The sequence below is a fragment of the Anoplopoma fimbria genome, chromosome 5 (assembly GCF_027596085.1).
Source record: "Anoplopoma fimbria isolate UVic2021 breed Golden Eagle Sablefish chromosome 5, Afim_UVic_2022, whole genome shotgun sequence".
In the NCBI taxonomy this organism is placed as follows: domain Eukaryota; kingdom Metazoa; phylum Chordata; class Actinopteri; order Perciformes; family Anoplopomatidae; genus Anoplopoma; species Anoplopoma fimbria.
Genome location: NC_072453.1, coordinates 4787437 through 4811119, shown reverse-complemented (window position 1 = coordinate 4811119; position 23683 = coordinate 4787437). Strand labels below are relative to the sequence as shown.

The window sequence follows — 23683 nt, the reverse complement described above, 5'->3', positions numbered from 1 at the left end:
GGAATCACAAGACTTTGATTTATGAAGTATTCATGTAACTTATCAAACCGGTTAGACCCCATAGGGTCTGAGAGTCAAGTGTGTTTTGTGCAGTATTGTTTATTTATCTGTCGACAAGAATTAAAGAGACAGTAACATTGACAAGATAGATATGCTGAAAACCAAAAGATACCTAATGATTATAATGTAGCTTCAGTGAAGTGTCAGAAGGAGCAGGAACATGAAAATGCATGTGACATTGTCATGCAAAAGTAAACAATTATTATTTTAGCTTTGAACTCACTTTAGGGTAAATCTATGTGGATTGTTGGAGTTAAAGAGGCAGTAGAAGTTTTTTATACTAAACTAAATTTTATGTATCCTTTTTTACCATTAATCACAGTTTTAAATACATAAAAATCAATTCTACAAGTTCTAAACTGTTTGGTGATAAAAAGATCATCTCTCACCATATTATCATGCACCTTTTATTTTATATCATTCACAGTAGTAACTTAACTTTTATTCTATGTTATAGTTCATATGAATAGACTGAATGGTATTGTGAAGGCTTCTTGATCCATTCCCAAATAAAGGCGGTGAAATGACGGGCATGTTAAACAAGCTGTCAGCAGATGGATAACCGGTTTCCTTTCAGAACATGTTCTTATTTAATGAATACCTTCCATGTATGTTTTGTTGTTTATTGTATGGTTATTTTTATTCATGTACAGTATGTGCTGCATTATAACCTGTTCACAAGTTTAACATCAACATGTCAATAAAATCTATTTAACACTTAAGTACCAAGAAGTCCTTGTTTTATGATTATAGAAGAGAATGGGTATATATTTGGGTAACCATTACTTTTTATATCTTTAAATGGCATAGGCCTTTATCAATAAAGAAATGTTGGCATGTCACATTAGGAAAATCACAGGTGTAAATAATACAATTTACAATGGCTGTATTCCATTTAGCTGATACAGTGCCAGGATCCTGGTTTTGTAATGCTAGCTCAATGCCACAGGGTCATGACTTATTGGGACACTTAAATAGAATAGAGCTACTGTTTATGTCATTTTAACACTTGTGGTTTTCCCTAAGATAACAATATCTTTAGCCTATAAGGTGTAAGTCAGTAGTAGTTTTACCGGTGGAGTACTATCTTTTTTTTCTCTTTTTCTTTCCCATTAACAAAGAAAATAAGGCAAACTGGGAAAATGTTAAACGTGAGGCAGAATAATAAATAAAAACAATGGTGGCTCTTTAACACCCACCCAACCTTCAATTTAAATCTGCCCGCTGAATTTTGAACAAAAGCTTCAACTTTCAAATTGCCTTTTTCCCATCAGAGTTAAAGTCACAGAATGCAGCTCTTGGCAAATTCATCTGACAGCTATTACACTTCATATTGTTAGGTACAAAGAATTCAAAATGAATGGGATTCCTTTAAGGAAGCAATTCTATCAAGTTCCAAGTTGGCATGTGATAGCAGATACATGCCTGACTGCATGTTTTGCAGACCTCTTGCAGATCATCTCTTTATTACCTATTTTGTACATAATTAAGGCATTTTATACCTTCTGTAGAAATGTAATCCTTTCCTGTGCTTATAGACATCATGCGCTTTACTTCCCCTCAGTCTCATATAAAAAAGAGCAGTGCACCAAACATAAACAGTGGGAATGTTTCTGGTCAATATTCTTTGTGATTACTGGATCACAAAGGATTGCAGTGTTAAGTGTGATCTGTGTGTAATAACATTACTGACTGATCACACACACACACACACACACACACACACACACACACACACACACACACACACACACACACACACACACACACACACACACACACACACACACACACACATATAGTTGTTATAACATTAAGCTTGTTTGAATGTAAAAAATCTAACCAGAGGACATATTTCTCCTCAGCAGCACATGTCTGATTAATTATTCACCTCAGGGTTCCTGAACTTATCACAGGAGTTACCGTAACCACCAAATCTATTTCCTTTTACTGTGTGTTAATGAATGATAATAAAAGCCATATTTATTTTTGTTTCAAAAAGAAAATTGACACATTTAATCAAGCAAACAATGATGTAAGTGCACAAGCTAGTCTGAGTAAATCTTCATTAATGTCAAAACGTTATACTGATGTATTTTACAATTCAGTTTCAGGAACAAGAGGCAATAAATTACTTTGCAGCATTGTTTTTGATGTGGATGCTGTTGCATTAATCAGATAAGCTTTAGAGTTTATCTGATTAACAATCCCTTTATGGTGGTAGATTATTTCTTTATTTACTGCTGATGCAAGAAGGGAAAGCCAGAAACTGTGTCTGACCTAAAGCTGAATCACACGTTTACGTATTTTCTCTTTGTCAAATGTAATCTTATCTTGTTTACATGCATTGTTTAGTGGTGAATCTAAACAAAGGGCTAAATTGTGAAATGCTTAAAAGTTTAAAAGATTGTTGTTGTGATATAGGCTCGGGCGAAGTTATGAGATATATTGCCCTCCAAACAAAGATTTTTCAGAGGCACGCTCCAAAACAAGCGTTATAAACGAAAGTAGGTATAACATTATCTTATCTTAGTAAAACAAAACAAAAAATAGCTGGTATTCCGATGCCTCAAGCTAGTTACACTTTTGTCTTAATTTCACTATTGCAACACATTATACTTGTGTTGCAATAGTAATTAATACATTTCATGTCTGTTTTTATAGTTATTTTTTTCATGTACAGTATGTGCTGCATTATAACCTGTTCACAAGTTTAACATCAACATGTCAATAAAATCTAATTAATACTTAAGTACTGTGGCATCCCGCCCCTTAAACCTCGGCCCGGACGGGCCCGAGGGTTCGGGTTGGATGGCACATACCACCGCCATCCACCAGCCGGCGACAAAGAGCCTCCCCGAGGGCGGGCTAACGAACGAGAGTGGAAACAGCTGGCGGGGGAGAGGACAGGAACCGGAAGCCCCGATATAAGGAGCCGGCATACAGCAACCGAGGAGGAAGAGAGGAGAAGAAGAAGACGACAGCGAGAGAAGACGACGAAGACGAGAGAAGAGAGAGAGACGACGAGAGGAAGAGAAGAAGAAGAAGCAGAGGAGGAGCGACCGCGACCGGGAGAGGACCGCCGACCGGGAGAGGACCGCCGACCCGGCGCGCCATTTAGAGGCTCACGGAGACCCTAAAAGTAGTGTGACCCGGTTATTCTGTTTTTGTGAAACATTAAAATACCGAGCAAGGCTGCACCTGAAACGTGACTCCGGGATTTATTCCAGGATTCCGACCCATAGGGGAACGGGATCCCACATATGGTGGAGAACGCGGGCAGAAGACGAAACCACTACGAACCCCGGTAAGAAAAATACCCGACCGGAAATGCAGAACCCGGATGGAGCCGCGGCAGCGGCTGCGGCTGCGGCTACACAGCGGGAGACGGCGGAGAGCCTTGCCCTGCTCCGCGAAGCTGTGGTACGGCTCACACAACACGCAGTCCGGGACGCCCCGACCGCCGCCCCGACCAGCCGACTCACCAAGCTCGGACCCGACGATGATGTGGAGGCGTACCTCGAGACCTTCGAGCGGACCGCCCAGAGGGAGAACTGGCCAGTGGAGCAGTGGGCCCACATCGTGGCTCCCTTTCTCACCGGTCCGGCCCAGCAGGCGAGCCAAGATCTATCAGCGGAGGACGCCAGGCGGTACCCCGCCCTCAAACAGGCAATCTTGGCGTACTACGGCCATAACCTCGCGGCCCGCGCGCAACGGATCCACGACTGGCGTTTCGACGCCCGGGCGCGGTGCGGACCCAGATTGCACAACTCGGCCGGTTGGTGAAGAGATGGCTAACCTCCGGTGAAGGACCCAGCCCTATAGATAGGGTAATTATAGACCACTCCCTACGCCAGCTACCGCCGGATGCCTGCCGGGTACTGGCCCACCACCACCCCAACACCATAGATGACCTGGTCAGACAGCTGGAGAATTGGCAGGTGGCCCAGCGGCTGAGCAACCGGACCTACACCACCCCACGACCCGCCGAGACCCGCCGAGACCGACGGGGACCCACGACCGGGGCTCCCGCAGCTGCACCAGTCCCACCGCTCGTAATCCCGGAGAATCGCGAACGGAGACGCTGTTACGAGTGTGATCAGCCCGGCCATATAGCGCGCTACTGCCCGGGAAAGCAGGACGTGCCCATGCCGTCGGCCTACGCGGACTGGAGGGGGGACCGGCCCTGCATGCTGGCCACCTGCTGGACCCAGACGGCGCCCCAGAGCCCGACCATACCGGCAAGGGTGATGAACATAGACACGCAGGCCATATTGGACACCGGCAGCGTGGTCACCCTCCTCCGCCCCGACCTGGCGGGAGGGAGGGAGGGGGAGCCCATGGACGTGGCCTGCGTGCATGGGGACACACGGACCTACAAGACATGCCATGTGGTAGTACGTACACCACAAGGGGTGTTTACAGCACGGGCGGGGATTGTACCCCACCTCCCGGTCCCGCTCTTAATTGGGAGGGACTGCCCAATATTTAACCGGCTGTGGGACCCAACGCGAGAACTCCGGAACAAGAGAGAACCTCCCCGTCGGGGGCGAGGAGAGCTCGGCAGGCGTACGGGGCCACACGGCGCCCGTCGTCCCTCAGGGAGTCGACGGCAGAGGACCAGGAGTCCGAGGAAGACGGACCCTCCCAACCCGGATCACCGGGACCCCAACCCGGCACCCCGGACACCCTCACAGCGTCCGAGCAACCCAACCCCCCGGAAGACCCGGAGAGCTCCCCCCTCACCGAGTTTTCCGATTTCCTTCCGGAGAAGGAGGTAGGCTCGGCCCGACCAGGACAGTTCGCCAGCGCCCAGCTCCAAGACGAGGCCCTGAAACACGCCTGGAGCCATGTGGTGGCCCACGACGGTCAGGCCCGGGACTCGGTGAGTCACACATTGCACCCACATTTTAGCACGAGGAGGGGGCTGCTATATAGAGTAGTGGAAGGAGAGGAGGGAGTAAGGGAACAATTGGTGGTTCCCCGGGCGTACGTGAGCAAGGTGCTGTTTATGGCCCACACCCACCTCCTAGGAGCCCATTTGGGCATGGACAAGACCCGAGAGCGGGTCCTCGCGAGGTTTTATTGGCCAGGGGTAAAAAGGGACGTGGAGAGCCATTGTCGGGGGTGCCCCGAGTGTCAGAGGGCAGCGCCTAGGGCCACAGTCAGAAGCCCCCTTATTCCCATGCCCATAATAGAGACCCCTTTCGAGCGGATAGCTATGGACATTGTGGGGCCCCTCCCCAAGACCAGCCGGGGTCATCGATATATCCTGGTCCTGGTGGACTACGCCACCCGGTACCCCGAGGCCCTACCCCTGCGCGCAGCCACCGCGAAGGCGGTCGCCCGGGAGCTGATGCTCCTCTTTAGCCGGGTGGGGATAGCCAAGGAGGTGCTAACCGATCAAGGCTCATGCTTCATGTCCCGAGTCATGAAGGAATTACTCCGTTTCCTGCAAGTGAAGCAGCTCCGGACCTCCGTATACCACCCCCAGACCGATGGCTTGGTGGAACGCTTCAACAGGACATTAAAACAGATGCTGAAGAAAGCCATGGCGATAGATGGGAAGAACTGGGACCAGCTATTACCCCATGTGCTGTTCGCAGTCCGAGAGGTGCCCCAGGCCTCCACCGGATTCTCACCGTTTGAGCTGCTGTACGGACGGAGACCCCGCGGCATCTTGGACATCGCCAAGGAAGCATGGGAGAGCCAGCCGTCACCCCATCGCACCACCCTGGACCACGTAGAGCAGGTGAAGGACCGCATGGCCCGAGTGTGGCCCATCGTCCGAGAACACCTCCGGCAAGCCCAGCAGGTCCAAGCGAGGGTCTACAACCGGGGAGCCCAGCTGCGAACCCTCCATCCCGGGGAGCTGGTCCTGGTCCTGGTCCCCACGGCTGAGTGCAAATTCCTGGCCAAATGGCAGGGACCTTATGAGGTGGTTGAACGGGTGGGAGATGTGAACTACCGGGTTAGACAACCGGGGAGGCGGAAGCCCACCCAGGTCTATCACATAAACATATTGAAACAGTGGCGAGGGGGAAGGGAACCCCCGGACCCTGGCCCCCTGGCGCTGGCGGCCCGACAAGAGATCCCGGAGGTTCCGGTGGGCGAGGACCTCAGCCCAGCCCAAAAACGAGACTTGGAGGACCTCGTCATGCAGCACCGGGACGTGTTGTCCGAACTTCCGGGGAGGACCACAGTCGCCCATCATGACATCCGGACGGCGCCGGGAGTGAAGGTGAGAGTTCCACCCTACAGGATCCCGGAGGCCCGGAGAGAGGCCATCCAGGCAGAAGTCCGCCGGATGCTACAGCTCGGGGTCATCGAGGAGTCGCGCAGTGCCTGGTCCAGCCCGGTGGTCCTCGTACCAAAGCCGGACGGATCGTACCGGTTCTGCAATGACTTCCGGAGGCTGAATGAGGTGTCCGAGTTTGACGCCTACCCCATGCCCCGGGTAGACGAACTGATCGAACGCCTGGGTCCAGCCCGGTATCTTTCGACCTTGGACCTAACCAAGGGATATTGGCAGGTACCGCTGACCAGGGCGGCCCGGGAGAAAACGGCGTTCTCAACTCCAGGGGGGGGCTCTACCAGTACACCGTCCTCCCCTTTGGAGTACATGGAGCGCCGGCCACCTTCCAACGCATGATGGACCAGATCCTAAGGCCACACCAGGACTACGCGGCGGCCTATATAGACGACATTATAATATATAGCCACAGCTGGGATGTCCACCTCCGCCAGCTGAGGGCGGTGCTAGGGGAGCTGCGGAAGGCAGGCCTCACGGCCAACCCGGCCAAGTGCAGGCTCGGACAGGAGGAGACGGCGTACCTGGGGTACCAGGTGGGACGGGGGATCATCCGACCCCAAGAGAGTAAGGTGGCCGCCATCAGGGACTGGCCCGAACCCCGCACCAAGAAACAGGTGAAGTCGTTTCTAGGGCTGGTGGGATACTACCAGCGATTTATACCCGGGTTCGCCACACTGACCAGCCCCCTGAACGACCTGACCCGGAAGGCCCTGCCGGATCGGATCACCTGGTCCGAGGCGGCTGACCAGGCCTTCGGGACGCTCCGCGAAGCTTTATGCGCAGAACCGCTACTCATAACCCCTGATTTTGCTTCCCCTCTGTTAGTGCACACGGACGCCTCGGAGGTCGGGCTGGGGGGGAGTCCTGTCCCAGGTCCGGGCAGGAGAGGAGCACCCCATCATGTACATCAGCCGGAGACTACTGCCGAATGAGAGAAACTACTCGACGGTAGAAAAAGAGGCCCTCGCCATCAAGTGGAGCCTCGACAAACTGAGATACTACCTCCTAGGGCGGGAGTTCACTCTGGTCACCGACCACGCGCCACTAAAATGGATGGCAGGCGCCAAAAACACGAACGCCCGAGTGACACGATGGTTCCTGGCCCTACAGGACTTCAGATTTAAGGTGGACCACCGACCGGGCCGAGAGCACGCCAACGCCGACGCCCTGTCACGACGGGACGCTTGCCTGGGGGATTCCCCGGCTACCGGAGGCCTGAGCAAACGATGGGGGAGTGTGGCATCCCGCCCCTTAAACCTCGGCCCGGACGGGCCCGAGGGTTCGTGTTGGATGGCACATACCACCGCCATCCACCAGCCGGCGACAAAGAGCCTCCCCGAGGGCGGGCTAACGAACGAGAGTGGAAACAGCTGGCGGGGGAGAGGACAGGAACCGGAAGCCCCGATATAAGGAGCCGGCATACAGCAACCGAGGAGGAAGAGAGGAGAAGAAGAAGACGACAGCGAGAGAAGACGACGAAGACGAGAGAAGAGAGAGAGACGACGAGAGGAAGAGAAGAAGAAGAAGCAGAGGAGGAGCGACCGCGACCGGGAGAGGACCGCCGACCCGGCGCGCCATTTAGAGGCTCACGGAGACCCTAAAAGTAGTGTGACCCGGTTATTCTGTTTTTGTGAAACATTAAAATACCGAGCAAGGCTGCACCTGAAACGTGACTCCGGGATTTATTCCAGGATTCCGACCCATAGGGGAACGGGATCCCACAAATACTGCTTTAGATAGGCGGTGACATGTTAACAGTAGCATTCACTGAAGATGGTCAATAATATAAAAAAAACCATACATAAATATAGACAAAAGCCTTTTTTTTTTACAGCCTTGGACATGTACAGCTAATGTTTATTCATCATAAAACGTATACAAGTTGCTACTGACAACACAACAAACACTCATATATGAGCACACATCATTTAGTAGCAGATCAGATTACTTTGGAAAGGCAGTTTCAGGAAGAAGATAGGACAAAATAGAAAGCATGACTACACCTCCAAGGAAAACATACTTAGGTACATAACATTACATTTCTTACATTACATTACAGTCATTTAGCAGACGCTTTTATCCAAAGCGACTTACAATCAGTAGTATATTACATATCATTCACCCATTTCACACACTGATGACAGGGCTACCATGCAAGGTGGCACCATCAGACTCTGATGGCAAGCCTTCGGGAGCAACTTGGGGTTAAGTGTCTTGCCCAAGGACGCATCGAAGCCGGGTATTGAACCACCGACTCTCTGATTGGAGAACTACCTTGCTCTCCACTACTACATTACATTACATTACATTACAGTCATTTAGCAGACGCTTTTATCCAAAGCGACTTACAGGAAGTGTATTCAACATAGGTATTCAAGAGAACTACTTGTCACCAGAAGTCATAAGTGCATCTCCTTTCTTAAACAAGCATCTCAAAGCATAAGCCAGAGCAAAAGTATGGTGCAGAGGCAGATTACTACGAAAACAATAATTGCAACAGACTAATCCGAATATAGTAAGTGCTACAAACTACTACGAATAGGATAAGTGCAGCGAACTGATACGAATATAGTAAGTGCAGCAACTAATACGAGTGCAATAAGTGCTACGAGGAAGGCTCCGGGTAGTACTTTTTGAAGAGGTGAGTTTTCAGCCTGCGCCTAAAGATGGGCAGCGACTCTGCTGTCCTGACGTCAGTGGGGAGTTCATTCCACCACTGTGGGGCCAGGACAGAAAAAAGCTGTGACCGGGTGGATCGGCCGCAGGGACCTCTGAGCGACGGGGCAACCAATCGCCCCGAGGCAGCAGAGCGAAGTGGTCGGGCAGGGGTGTAGGGCTTGACCATGGCCTGGAGATAGGAAGGAGCTGTTCATTTCACTGCCCTGTAGGCTAGCACCAGAGTCTTAAACTGGATGCGAGCTCTTACAGGGAGCCAGTGTAGGGAACGGAGAAGGGAAGTTGTGTGGGAGAACTTGGGGCGATTGAACACCAGACGTGCTGCAGCTTTCTGGACAAGCTCCAGAGGTCTGATGGCTGACGCCGGGGCTCCAGCAAGTAGTGAGTTGCAGTAGTCCAGGCGGGAGATGACCAGAGCCTGGATGAGCACCTGCGCCGTCTCGTCAGTGAGGAAGGGCGAATCCTCCTGATGTTGTAGAGGAGGAATCTGCAGGAGCGTGTGACCGATGCAATGTTTGCTGAGAACGACAGTTGGTCGTCCAGGGTCACACCCAGATTCCTCGCAGTCCGAGTTGGCGTCACCACGGCATCATCTACCGCCCAATAACAGATCCATTGGAGCACATAATGTACAAGAATGTCATGACATCAAATGCATGAGTGAAGCATTTGGAGGCATATAGTTAGATTGACATTACTGGCTTATGATTGATGTTGTTAATGTCAGGCTCTGACATCCTACACAGTAAAATCGGCAGTGTCAATTTAACACTTAAAGAGTCAGTTTTAACACTAAGTCAGTGAACATATGGTCCTTATCTAGAGAGTGTTAAAGTTACACTGAACATAGTGTTAAAATTTCAGAGTCAATTCAACTCTTTTAAGAGTTAATATTTTACACTACGTTACACTGAGAAGTGTAACTCAAATTTAAGACTCAAATTGCAGCCCCACTGCTCCTCCGGGATGGGTTACATGCAGAGAAATAATTTCCCCATTGTGAGACTAATAAAGGCTTAATTATTATTATTAAATAACACTTGTAGTGTTATTAACATTTGACACTTTGACACTAAGTGTTAATCAAAACTAACTCTTATTAAGTTACTCTACATGAGTGTTAGACCTACTTGACACTTAGTGTTGATTACGAAATAACTCCAAATACAGTGTTGATTTTTAGCTGACTCTTGCCAGTGATAAATTATTTACTCCTGTATTCACTCCCTTTTAGTGTTATTCTTACCTAACACCTTATGTACAGAATAACAATAATAGGAGTTTTGCATTTACTATGTCCAGCTAACACAGTTTACCCAGTAAAACTCAAAATGTTTGCAGGGGAAAAACAACAAAAAACCATTATATCCATGTCTTAATAACAATTTATTAAAAATAACAACAATATCATTTTTTTTATAAGGTTTTGAGATGCAAGTGTAACTCCCATTCAGAACATCACAGTGCCATCACAGTGAGTTCATCAGGTTCAATGGCAAATCAGGTTACATCCCCTCCATGAACCTGCAACCATACAACAACCCACGGGCAGGCCTTTACAGCCTGCAGAAAAAGCTGCACAGCTCCACTCTGAACCTGGCAACCAGCAGGGAACCTCAGGCTCCTCGTCCATCCGGCATCAACGAAGAAAATAGTCCACAACGGGATTCTGCAGGTCAGTCCAGAGGAGAGCCCAGTCTGCCAGGGCGTCTCCACAAGGCCCGATCTCTGGATGTTCTCTCTGACACCTGGGCGCAAGTACAGACGGAGAGGGAAGCCTCAACCTCAGAAGGCCGCGCACGCAGCGTGAGCAACACAAGCACTGAGACCAGCTTCTCAGACTTCTCCTCAAACAGCCAATCATCCTCAAGTTTAAGAGATGAAGTGCAGTGTGAGAGTCCAACAGGCAATCCTACAGCCTCACCCCAGCCTGGTGTCAGTGACAGTGGGAGCAAGAGCCCTGATATCATCCTGTCTGACCGTCGAGGCTCCAACACTAGCTCTGACAGCTCTGGATCTTTAAGCTCCAAAGGAGGTGAGACGGCTTCGACCGCTCCCAGGATGCCACCCAGACCAAAAACAGAGGAGATCCTGACCCGCTGCACCACCATGACCCGCAAGGCAGCCCTGGCTACCAAGACCCAGCTTCAGATTCAACCAGAGTCCATCCACAGCCGCTAGGGAATCACAAGACTTTGATTTATGAAGTATTCATGTAACTTATCAAACCGGTTAGACCCCATAGGGTCTGTCAGTCAAGTGTGTTTTGTGCAGCATTGTTTATTTATCTGTTTTAAATGTTTTTTTCGACAAGAATTAAAGAGACAGTAACATTGACAAGATAGATATGCTGAAAACCAAAAGATACCTAATGATTATAATGTAGCTTCAGTGAAGTGTCAGAAGGAGCAGGAACATGAAAATGCATGTGACATTGTCATGCAAAAGTAAACAATTATTATTTTAGCTTTGAACTCACTTTAGGGTAAATCTATGTGGATTGTTGGAGTTAAAGAGGCAGTAGAAGTTTTTTATACTAAACTAAATTTTATGTATCCTTTTTTACCATTAATCACAGTTTTAAATACATAAAAATCAATTCTACAAGTTCTAAACTGTTTGGTGATAAAAAGATCATCTCTCACCATATTATCATGCACCTTTTATTTTATATCATTCACAGTAGTAACTTAACTTTTATTCTATGTTATAGTTCATATGAATAGACTGAATGGTAGTGTGAAGGCTTCTTGATCCATTCCCAAATGAAGGCGGTGAAATGACGGGCATGTTAAACAAGCTGTCAGCAGATGGATAACCGGTTTCCTTTCAGAACATGTTCTTATTTAATGAATACCTTCCATGTATGTTTTGTTGTTTATTGTATGGTTATTTTTATTCATGTACAGTATGTGCTGCATTATAACCTGTTCACAAGTTTAACATCAACATGTCAATAAAATCTATTTAACACTTAAGTACCAAGAAGTCCTTGTTTTATGATTATAGAAGAGAATGGGTATATATTTGGGTAACCATTACTTTTTATATCTTTAAATGGCATAGGCCTTTAGCAATAAAGAAATGTTGGCATGTCACATTAGGAAAATCACAGGTGTAAATAATACAATTTACAATGGCTGTATTCCATTTAGCTGATACAGTGCCAGGATCCTGGTTTTGTAATGCTAGCTCAATGCCACAGGGTCATGACTTATTGGGACACTTAAATAGAATAGAGCTACTGTTTATGTCATTTTAACACTTGTGGTTTTCCCTAAGATAACAATATCTTTAGCCTATAAGGTGTAAGTCAGTAGTAGTTTTACCGGTGGAGTACTATCTTTTTTTTCTCTTTTTCTTTCCCATTAACAAAGAAAATAAGGCAAACTGGGAAAATGTTAAACGTGAGGCAGAATAATAAATAAAAACAATGGTGGCTCTTTAACACCCACCCAACCTTCAATTTAAATCTGCCCGCTGAATTTTGAACAAAAGCTTCAACTTTCAAATTGCCTTTTTCCCATCAGAGTTAAAGTCACAGAATGCAGCTCTTGGCAAATTCATCTGACAGCTATAATTACACTTCATATTGTTAGGTACAAAGAATTCAAAATGAATGGGATTCCTTTAAGGAAGCAATTCTAACAAGTTCCAAGTTGGCATGTGATAGCAGATACATGCCTGACTGCATGTTTTGCAGACCTCTTGCAGATCATCTCTTTATTACCTATTTTGTACATAATTAAGGCATTTTATACCTTCTGTAGAAATGTAATCCTTTCCTGTGCTTATAGACATCATGTGCTTTACTTCCCCTCAGTCTCATATAAAAAAGAGCAGTGCACCAAACATAAACAGTGGGAATGTTTCTGGTCAATATTCTTTGTGATTACTGGATCACAAAGGATTGCAGTGTTAAGTGTGATCTGTGTGTAATAACATTACTGACTGATCAAAATTATATTTCTTCCCACTTCCTTAAGGTACTCCCTAACTGTAACACACACACACACACACACACACACACACACACACACACACACACACACACACACACACACACACACACACACACACACACACACACACACACACACACACACACACACACACACACACACGGAGCTGTTCCTTTCACTGCCCTGTAGGCTAGCACCAGAGTCTTAAACTGGATGCGAGCTCTTACAGGGAGCCAGTGTAGGGAACGGAGAAGGAAGTTGTGTGGGAGAACTTGGGGCGATTGAACACCAGACGTGCTGCAGCTTTCTGGACAAGCTCCAGAGGTCTGATGGCTGACGCCGGGGCTCCAGCAAGTAGTGAGTTGCAGTAGTCCAGGCGGGAGATGACCAGAGCCTGGATGAGCACCTGCGCCGTCTCGTCAGTGAGGAAGGGGCGAATCCTCCTGATGTTGTAGAGGAGGAATCTGCAGGAGCGTGTGACCGATGCAATGTTTGCTGAGAACGACAGTTGGTCGTCCAGGGTCACACCCAGATTCCTCGCAGTCCGAGTTGGCGTCACCACGGCATCATCTACCGCCCAATAACAGATCCATTGGAGCACATAATGTACAAGAATGTCATGACATCAAATGCATGAGTGAAGCATTTGGAGGCATATAGTTAGATTGACATTACTGGCTTATGATTGATGTTGTTAATGTCAGGCTCTGACATCCTATAGGATGGGAACGGATGTTCACAGTAAAATCGGCAGTGTCAATTTAACACTTAAAGAGTCAGTTTTAACACTAAGTCAGTGAACATATGGTCCTTATCTAGAGAGTGTTAAAGTTACACTGAACATAGTGTTAAAATTTCAGAGTCAATTCAACTCTTTTAAGAGTTAATATTTTACACTACGTTACACTGAGAAGTGTAACTCAAATTTAAGACTCAAATTGCAGCCCCACTGCTCCTCCGGGATGGGTTACATGCAGAGAAATAATTTCCCCATTGTGAGATTAATAAAGGCTTAATTATTATTATTAAATAACACTTGTAGTGTTATTAACATTTGACACTTTGACACTAAGTGTTAATCAAAACTAACTCTTATTAAGTTACTCTACATGAGTGTTAGACCTACTTGACACTTAGTGTTGATTACGAAATAACTCCAAATACAGTGTTGATTTTTAGCTGACTCTTGCCAGTGATAAATTATTTACTCCTGTACTCACTCCCTTTTAGTGTTATTCTTACCTAACACCTTATGTACAGAATAACAATAATAGGAGTTTTGCATTTACTATGTCCAGCTAACACAGTTTACCCAGTAAAACTCAAAATGTTTGCAGGGGAAAAACAACAAACACCATTATATCCATGTCTTAATAACAATTTATTAAAAATAACAACAATATCATTTTTTTTATAAGGTTTTGAGATGCAAGTGTAACTCCCATTCAGAACATCACAGTGCCATCACAGTGAGGAGTCAGTCAGACCTTTCGTCCGGTTGTATTCCTTGACAATACGGTCTCCACCAGGTTTCTTGGCCAACGCAGATTGAACCAACTGTAAAATGAGAGTAAACGACAGGAAAATATTTACTAAAAATTAAATGATTGACCGTAGATACACAGGATTATTTATTGTAGTTCAGTATGAGTGCTTTTGTCTGGATTTCTTTGCACTGAAAAAGACTCGAACAACACTTTGAACATAAACATGGAGGAGGATGAAGAGTGATGTGGTAGTTGATGCTGTTTACAGGAGCAGTGCTGTTGAAGTCCCTGCTGAATGATGAGCAGGTGCTGCCCTCTAATGTTTGCCTGAAGACTATATAGGATCAGAACACATGTTCAGCAGTGTAATGTCTCGTGAATGTGACTTTACTTTGACATCCCACTGTGCAGCCTGAAGGTGAATTATTCTTTACTCAAACTGCTTTAAAATCTCACCAGGGTTCGTCGACAGAAACATTCGATTAAATTAGACATATTAAACAGCAATCACTTGGTATGGTGCAGCTTAGTTTGATTATATTTTATAAAGTTGCATGTCCATTCTATGACGGAGGCAGTTAAGCAAAATAACTAAGTTGGGGAAGAAACATCATGGTTTGGGTTCAAATTACTACGTTCCAAAAGTGAAGATGAACTTACCCACAACACAACGTGATCAGCTTTTTGTAATGTTAAAATGTAACTTAACCTTGTGAACACAACAAAAGAAACCTTGCATATGGGGCATGTTGTTGGTCTAACAGCTATACCAAAGTCAAGTATTACTGAAGTCTTTTAATACAGAGCAATATTATGTTTAATTGATGTTTCATGATCCATGAAAATACTGCAATGGAATTGATTCAAGTGTGCGGCAATGCATCATATTCTTAAGATCATCATAATGTTTGTAGTGTTACTTTCCTTTGAGAACGTCGTTCTGTATTGGCATGTCAGTATTGTTTTCAGATGGACTTGAATACAATTAATTTATCATTTAAATCAAGCCATTGTTGAACATGAGCCAATAAATTCAATCTAACTATATGCCTCCACATATTTCACTCATGAGTTTCATGTCATGATATTCCTGTACATCATGTTCTACAGGAGACAGAAAAACCAGCTCCAAAGGATCTGGTATGTCTTGGAAGATCCTTGGAAGTGACAACATGCTTTCTTTTTCCTCATATCTTCTTCCTGAAACTGCATTTGTACAGCAGTCTGGTCTGCTGCTAAAAGATGTATGCTCAAGCATGAGTACTCATTGTGTTGCTATGGCACCTATCCAAAGTTTAGAAGTTTAAGATAAATAAATTAGCTGTACCTGACCTGCTTAGGCATGTAAAACCATTAGGCCACCCTTATCTTTTTTATTTTTAAATAATTTTTTATCTTTTGTAAATGCTACTGTAAACATGTTCCCTAGCAGTATTTACCTACTTTTTGTATTATAACTTTGGTGATCATAGACCATGTATAATACTTGAATGATTGGAATGTTTGTAATGCCATAGGTCTTTATCAATGAAGAAATTGTAAAATGTCACAGTATGAAAAATACAGATTTAAATAATAAACGAATGATGTCTGAATTCTAACTAGCTGCTTCAGAGACTTATTTGGACACTTGAATGCAACAGAGCCATCGTTAATATTATTTGAACCTTTTTGCTTTTCCTATAATAACAATATCTATAGCCTATAAGGTGTGAGTTATTTTAGTGGTGGGGCATCCTTTTAAGATTAGTTTATCCAATCTTTTTATTTATTTTTTGCTTTCTCATTAAGAATGAAATCACTCTCAACTTGCAAAACAGTAAATTCTCATCCAAAGTGAGGCAGAATAATTGTGGGAAATTTCTTCCGAACTGCGGCTCTTTAACATCTGAATGCAGAATCCTGAATCCTGTAGAAATATTTACTTTCCTTTGCTTATGGGCATCATGTGCATCACTTCTCCTCAGATATTGTTTCACATTAAAAGAAATATAACGGCGGGAACAAAGGCAGTGTACAGTGCGATTTGTGTATAATACAATTTGTACGGTATTCAATATGATTGACTTACCAAAAGTACAACTTCCCTGAAGGTTTCCGGTTACTGTATGACACACACACGCACACACACACACACACACACACACACACACACACACACACACACACACACACACACACACACACACACACACACACACACACACACACACACACACACACACAGTCATTACAGCATGAAACTGGTTTGGTGATTGTCAAAAGTGTGCTGTCAGTTTAACCAGAGGGCGTCTTTTCTCATAAGCAGCATGTGTCAGATTAATTATTCACCTTGGGTTTCCCTGTCTTTCTCACAGTAACGCAATAAATCCTTTCTTTATGAAGATAATATCCCTCCTCAAGAAAACAGTGGAGTTACCGAGAACCCCATATCCATTTCCTTTTACTGTGTGGCAATGAATGATGACTGTAAAACTATAAAAAAACGCATTTTATTGAGTGAACAGAATATAATAAAATGCTGTATTTGCATAAGCTTGTCTGACTAAGTCTTCATTCATGTCGTGCCCAGTTGCACGTCTGCACATGCAGGTGTGTCTAGTACAGTACATGTATCAAAATGATACTAGGTCAAAATGCTTTCACATCTTAACTTCCTGCTTTATCATAAGTAATACATTATGTTTAAAATTTAGTAGGTGAAATGTTTAAAGTAGGTTAGAAGCCATTGTTTTTCTTTGTGAAGCTGTGATTGTAGACGGAAACAGAAACAGCCACAAGTATGTTCTACTGTATGTCATCAGTGTCTGATCTTTAATCCATACCGAGATTATCTGTAAAGTGTCAGGAAATATCATCTTATACTCAAACATCGCTGTTCAAACACAAATGTGCCATAACAATGCATGCACGCCTCCTGAAAAAGACACAGACAGTCAGGGTTTTGCCTCTTTTATGAGAACAATAAACATCATGAAGGGTCATGGATGATGTACTTCCTGCACTTCTATACTTCCATCATTGAGTCCATCCTCACCTTCTCCTTCACCATCTGGTACGCTGCAGCCACTGCCAAGGACAAGGACCGACTGCACAACTCTTAACTTTAAATATACACTTGACACTTTAATAACAGACTTATTTTAAACTAATATTTGTTAGTATTATGATATAAACTAAGTTTGACTCATACATACTTGTGCTGTTGCTAAACTGTTGTTTTTAAAGATTCTTTTATTTGTGAACATTGAAAACTTGTTAAAAAAAGCAAAATGTGGCTAGAGATGTACAAAGCATTACTTATGGATGTGGGGCAGCAAAGTGCGTTCAGATAATTAAAAACAAATTTAATGTAGAACTGTATTAGTTATGGTTATGGTTACCCAAATATATACCCACATGTATTTTCTTTATTCATTGAACAGGAACTTCTTGTTACTTTAGTGTAAATAAGACTTTTATTGACATGTTTATATGAAACTTACACATTATGAAGCTGCATTGTGAACAGGTTGTAATGCAGCACATACTTAAATGGACAATATGAATAATAATACAATAAGCAATAGAACAAATATATAATAAATAATTAATAACATGTTCTGACAAGAAACATGTAATCCTTCTCATCTAATGACAGCTTGTTTAACGCGCCTGTTAGATTTCATGCCTTCATTTGGAAATTAATCAAGAAGCCTTCACACTGGAGTTTAGTCTATTCTTTGAGGATTTCTTTGCTGATGTTAACATTAAAATAAAGTTTAGTGTAAATACTTAACTACTTCAACTCCAACAATCTTAAACTTAACTCAACCCTAAAGTGGCTCCCCCTGAAGCTTCATTGAAGCTACATTATTATTATTATTATTATGGTATTTTATGGTTTTCAGCATATATTTATCTTATAAATATTACTATATCTTCAATCTCTGGTATGACAAAAAATTGAAATCAAGATATTTAAAATGCCGCACAAAACACACTTGACTGACAGACCCTATGGGGTCTAACCGGTAACATAAGTTATATGAATACTTCATAAATCAAAGTCTTGTGATTCCCTAGCGGCTGTGGATGGACTCTGGCTGAATCTGAAGCCGGGTCTTGGTAGCCAGGGCTGCCTTGCGGGTCATGGTGGTGCAGCGGGTCAGGATCTCCTCTGTTTTTGGTCTGGGTGGCATCCTGGGAAACACTGAAGCCGTCTCACTTCCTTTGGAGCTTAAAGATCCAGAGCTGTCAGAGCTAGTGTTGGAGCCTCGGCGGTCGCAGAGGCTGAGATCAGGAATGCTGATCCCACTGTCACTGACACCAGGCTGAGGTGAGGCTGAAGGACTGACTGTTGGACTTGATGATTCGCTGCCTGAGGAGAAGTCTGAGAAGCTGATCTCAGTGCTTGTGTTGCTCAAGCTGCGTGCGCGGCCTTCTGAGGTTGAGGCTTCCCTCTCCGTCGGCGTTTGTGACCAGGTCTCAGAGAGAACATCCAGAGATCGGGCCTTGTGGAGACGCCCTGGCAGACTGGGCTCTCCTCTGGACTGACCTGCAGAATCCCGTTGTGGACTATTTTCTTCGTTGATGCCGGATGGACGAGGAGCCTGAGGTTCCCTGCTGGTTGCCAGGTTCAGAGTGGAGCTGTGCAGCTTTTTCTGCAGGCTGTAAAGGCCTGCCCGTGGGTTGTTGTATGGTTGCAGGTTCATGGAGGGGATGTAACCTGATTTGCCATTGAACCTGATGAGCCACCAGCCGTTGTCAGACTTCCTCAGCACCTCCACCACAGTGCCAATGGGCACAGACACCTCGTCATCCTTCTTAGTAGAGTAACTCCTCACGGCACAGTACAGGGCACCTAAAGGTCACAAACAAGACAACAAGCTCAGGAACTGCTGTACAGCTACATATTATCTTCATTAAAATGAGTTTTTGCCAGATGATGTCACACCAATGTCAGGCTTACAAAGGTTCAGCTCTGTAATCAAGATGCTTAAATGACATCAGTTCTTCTTACGTGCATTCTTGCTCATTAATATTCCACTGTGACTGCAAGTAACACACACCTGCAAGCTGGAAACCAGCATCATCATCATCCTCTCCTTCACATAACTCCAGGTAAGGAGCAGGAAACCAAGCCAAAAGCTTATTTTCGTTCTCCACCAGCCACCAACCTGGAGAGGAAATAAAACATACTTTCAGCATCACAGAAATGGGTGTGGGGGTAGCTCAAGGATTTTGCTGATTTTCATGGAAGTAACTACATTAAAAACATTAAGCACTGACCTGCAGAGTCTTTGATCAGGACATCCAGCTTCTCGTCCACAGCGACCTTAAACGGACGGTTCTTGGTATCCTTTGTCTCGTAAGCGGCCACGCAGCGGTAAGTCTGGGTGACAAACGGGTGAGTGATGCTGCCTGCATGCTGGCGAGTCACATCACCCCCTCCTCCACCTGAGCCATCAGACAGCAGGATCATGATGCTGTGTGAGAGAAAAGTCAGTCATTTAAGAATCAAGAGCTTCTATTAAACACTCACATGATTTGACCTAAACACTGACATGACAACCTACCTGTTCTTGGTGAAGTCTGGCTGCAGGTCCTGTTCTTTGGGCATAAAGAACTGAGCCACCTCTGAGCTCTGAGTCACAGTTTGGTCGCACTTCAACAGCTTGTCACAGTAGCTCTCCAGGAACTTCATCCGTTGGACAGATCGCTTGGATCCTTTCTTCTGGAGGCTGTTCCTCCTGACTTGCCCTGGAGAGAGGAGAGGAAACAGTTTCAGGATTAATACAACATATGCTGAGTGGAAGAGGAATATAAGAAATACATTTATAAAGCATCTTTCTTAGAAATATTTTAATGTCATTACCATGGTCTTTTATAAATGCTTACATCTTTTCAACAAAGACCAAAGAAAGACACAAATAAGACACATCACTAATGCCTACTGAAACGATGCTCTAAGGATACATCAGTGCACCTCAGAGGACAAGCAAGCTAAACAAACCATGTTTGTTCAGATATTTAACTGTTTCAGTTGGCTATTCCTCTAATTAATGGCCACAAATACACAGTTGCTCATAAGAGACCATTTAAATACATCTTGTAAACCACAGTTGAAGTAATCTTACCTGTAAATTTTGGGATCACTCTGTCGTTTTTCCTGAAAGGGTTCAGGTGAGGGAACCTCTTTTTCAGCTGCCTCTGTTGGAAAGAATAAACATTTAATTTAATAATTTTTCCTACAATATAAACAGCACACTGAGTACAGCAAGTGGGTTTCTTTGGTCTTACATGAAATTTCTTGAAATCCTTGAAGGACCTGTAGACAATAACTTCAGTCTCGTCAGACCACAACACAGATATCATGAACATCTGTGGAGAGAGAAAATAAATGATGAGAGACAAGAAACTTTCACACACACACAAATACAGCAGAGACATTAAACCCCTAAAATAAATAACAATTGAGGTCTTCACTCACCTTCAGTTTTGGTGTGTCCCTGTGGACGGCTCCGATAATGCGGGCACTGATTATGAAGCGTTGATCAACGGCCATCGTCCAGTTGATTGTGTCTGAGCTGTCAGGATGAATAGCTGCTTTATTGACCTTCAGTGTCGAGCTGAACTGCCTCTGCTGCTCTGACAAAAATCTGAATGTTTGCTGCGTTTTATATACGCTTCACAGAACGGAGGTGGAGTCTGAGTGAGCAACACCTGAGGGCTGGAAAAAAGGATGCACACGTGCAGAGTCTTTGTCACACAAGTGTAACTGGATCTTCTTGTAGTCAAGTTGGCATCAAAGTCAGAGATCATGCAAGAGAATATAGTGCTAGTTTTAACATTTCAGTGACATCATATTGAGGGGAATGTATTCATAATTGACAAAGCTGGAAGTCTGAGTGTGAAAACACTTTGACCCATTTTAAATCATGTACTGCACTCAACCCAAACTTACATGTGCAGACGGGCCACTTGGCAGCAAAGAATAACATTTTGACATGAATGAAGACATAGTCAGAGTAGCTCATGCATTTAAATCATTTTTTGATCATCAGTTTACGGCAATGTTTTTTCATTTTAAATATGACAATAAATACGACTTTTATCATCATTCAAATTCCACACTAAAAACAAATAGTTTTGGGGCATTTTTCATGGCAATAGTCAATGGAACTCCTCTTTTTTCTTCAAAAGACAGACGCAGAAGGCTGAGATGAATAATAAATCAGAAACGTGCTGCTGATGAGAAAAGATTACGATCACCAAACCAGTTCTTTGTTATAAAACTGTGTGTGTGTGTGTGTGTGTGTGTGTGTGTGTGTGTGTGTGTGTGTGTGTGTGTGTGTGTGTGTGTGTGTGTGTGTGTGTGTGTGTATGCGTGTGTGTGTGTGTGTCACACAGTTACCGAGAATCTTCAGGAAGTGGCACGAGATGTACTTTCAGTCAGTCAGTTATGTTAAAACAAACATATGACACTGTCCACTGCCATCACATTCATGTGTCACCAGAAACATTCCCAATGTTTATATTTAGTGCAAAGCTCTTTTTCCTTTTATGTGAAACGATAACCCTAACCCTAACCCTAACCCACCACTAAAATGACTCACACCTTATAGTCTATAGATATTGTTATTATCGGAAAAGAAAAAGGGTTAAAATAACATTAACGATGCGTCTGTTGCATTCAAGTGTCCAAATAAGTCCCTGAAGCAGTTAAATGGAATTCAAACATCATTCATTTTATTATTTAAATCTGTGTTTTTCATACTGTGACATGTCAAAATGTTTTCATTGATAAAGACCTATGGCATTATTTCAATCGTTCAAGTATTGTACATGGTCTTTGATCACCAACGTTTTTCACAGAAAGTAGGTAAATACTGCTTTAGACATGAGGGGAAATGTATACAGTAGCATTCATGAAATACTTTTTTTTGTGTGGAAAATCTATGGGGGCCTAATGGTTTAAGATGCATGAATAAAGGGCAGTTTGGCAGAACCAAAATTCTTTATTTGTTTTGTCTTTTACAGCCTCACTAGGTCGGTTATAACTTATGTTATTTCATCTTAAAACTACTAATCTCTGGATGGTTTCTATGCCAGCACAATCCGAAGGGCTCTGCTCTTTTTTAAGCACACATCTTTTAGCAGCAGACCAGACTGCTGTGCAAATGCAGTTCCATGAAGAAGATATGAGGAAAAAGAAAGCATGATGTCACTTCCAAGACAAACAGTCTTAGGTACATGACAGATCCTTTGGAGCTGGTTTTTCTGTCTCCTGTAGAACATGTTGTACAGTAATAACACAGCAGACACAAAACTCATGAGTTAAATATGTGGAGGCATATAATTTAAATATGACAATAAATACGACTTTTATCATCATTCAAATTCCACACTAAAAAAACAAATAGTTTTGGGGCATTTTTCATGGCAATAGTCAATGGAACTCCTCTTTTTTCTTCAAAAGACAGACGCAGAAGGCTGAGATGAATAATAAATCAGAAACGTGCTGCTGATGAGAAAAGACGCCCTCTGGTTAGACTGACGACACACTTATTACAATCACCAAACCAGTTCTTTGTTATAAAACTCTGTGTGTGTGTGTGTGTGTGTGTGTGTGTGTGTGTGTGTGTGTGTGTGTGTGTGTGTGTGTGTGTGTGTGTGTGTGTGTGTGTGTGTGTGTGTGTGTGTGTGTGTGTGTGTGTGTGTGTGCGCGTGTGTATGCGTGTGGGCGTGTGTGTGTGTCACACAGTTACCGAGAATCTTCAGGAAGTGGCACGAGATGTACTTTCAGTCAGTCAGTTATGTTAAAACAAACATATGACACTGTCCACTGCCATCACCTTCATGTGTGACCAGAAACATTCCCAATGTTTATATTTAGTGCAAAGCTCTTTTTCCTTTTATGTGAAACGATTCCTGAGGAGGAAGTAAAGCACATGTTCATTATGGTGTCCATAAGCAAAAGAAAAGTAATTATTTTCTCCAGAAAGTAAACTATTCAAGATTCTGCGTTCAGATGTTAAAGAGCCACAGTTATGGAAAAACGTTCCCACAATTGTTCTACCTCACTTTGGAAAAGATGTTACCATTGTGGAAGTTCGGTGTATTTTCACTCTTAATGGGAAAGCAAAAGAGAAAGAAAAACATTGGAGATAAAAATCTTAAATGGATGCCCCACCACTAAAATG

General features: G+C 44.1%; 1 protein-coding gene across 1 annotated transcript; it reads right to left on the bottom strand.

Annotated features, from left to right (window-relative positions):
- Positions 1-18559: 18559 nt before the first annotated feature.
- On the bottom strand, positions 18560-21104 carry LOC129091763 (NADPH oxidase organizer 1-like). The gene is made up of 7 exons (XM_054599457.1): positions 20971-21104; positions 20781-20861; positions 20618-20690; positions 20057-20240; positions 19770-19966; positions 19544-19657; positions 18560-19341 (listed from the first exon to the last, which is right to left on the bottom strand). The coding sequence occupies exons 1-7, from the start codon at positions 21043-21045 to the stop codon at positions 18560-18562; spliced, it is 1506 nt and encodes a 501-aa protein (XP_054455432.1). The 5' UTR covers positions 21046-21104.
- Positions 21105-23683: the final 2579 nt, after the last annotated feature.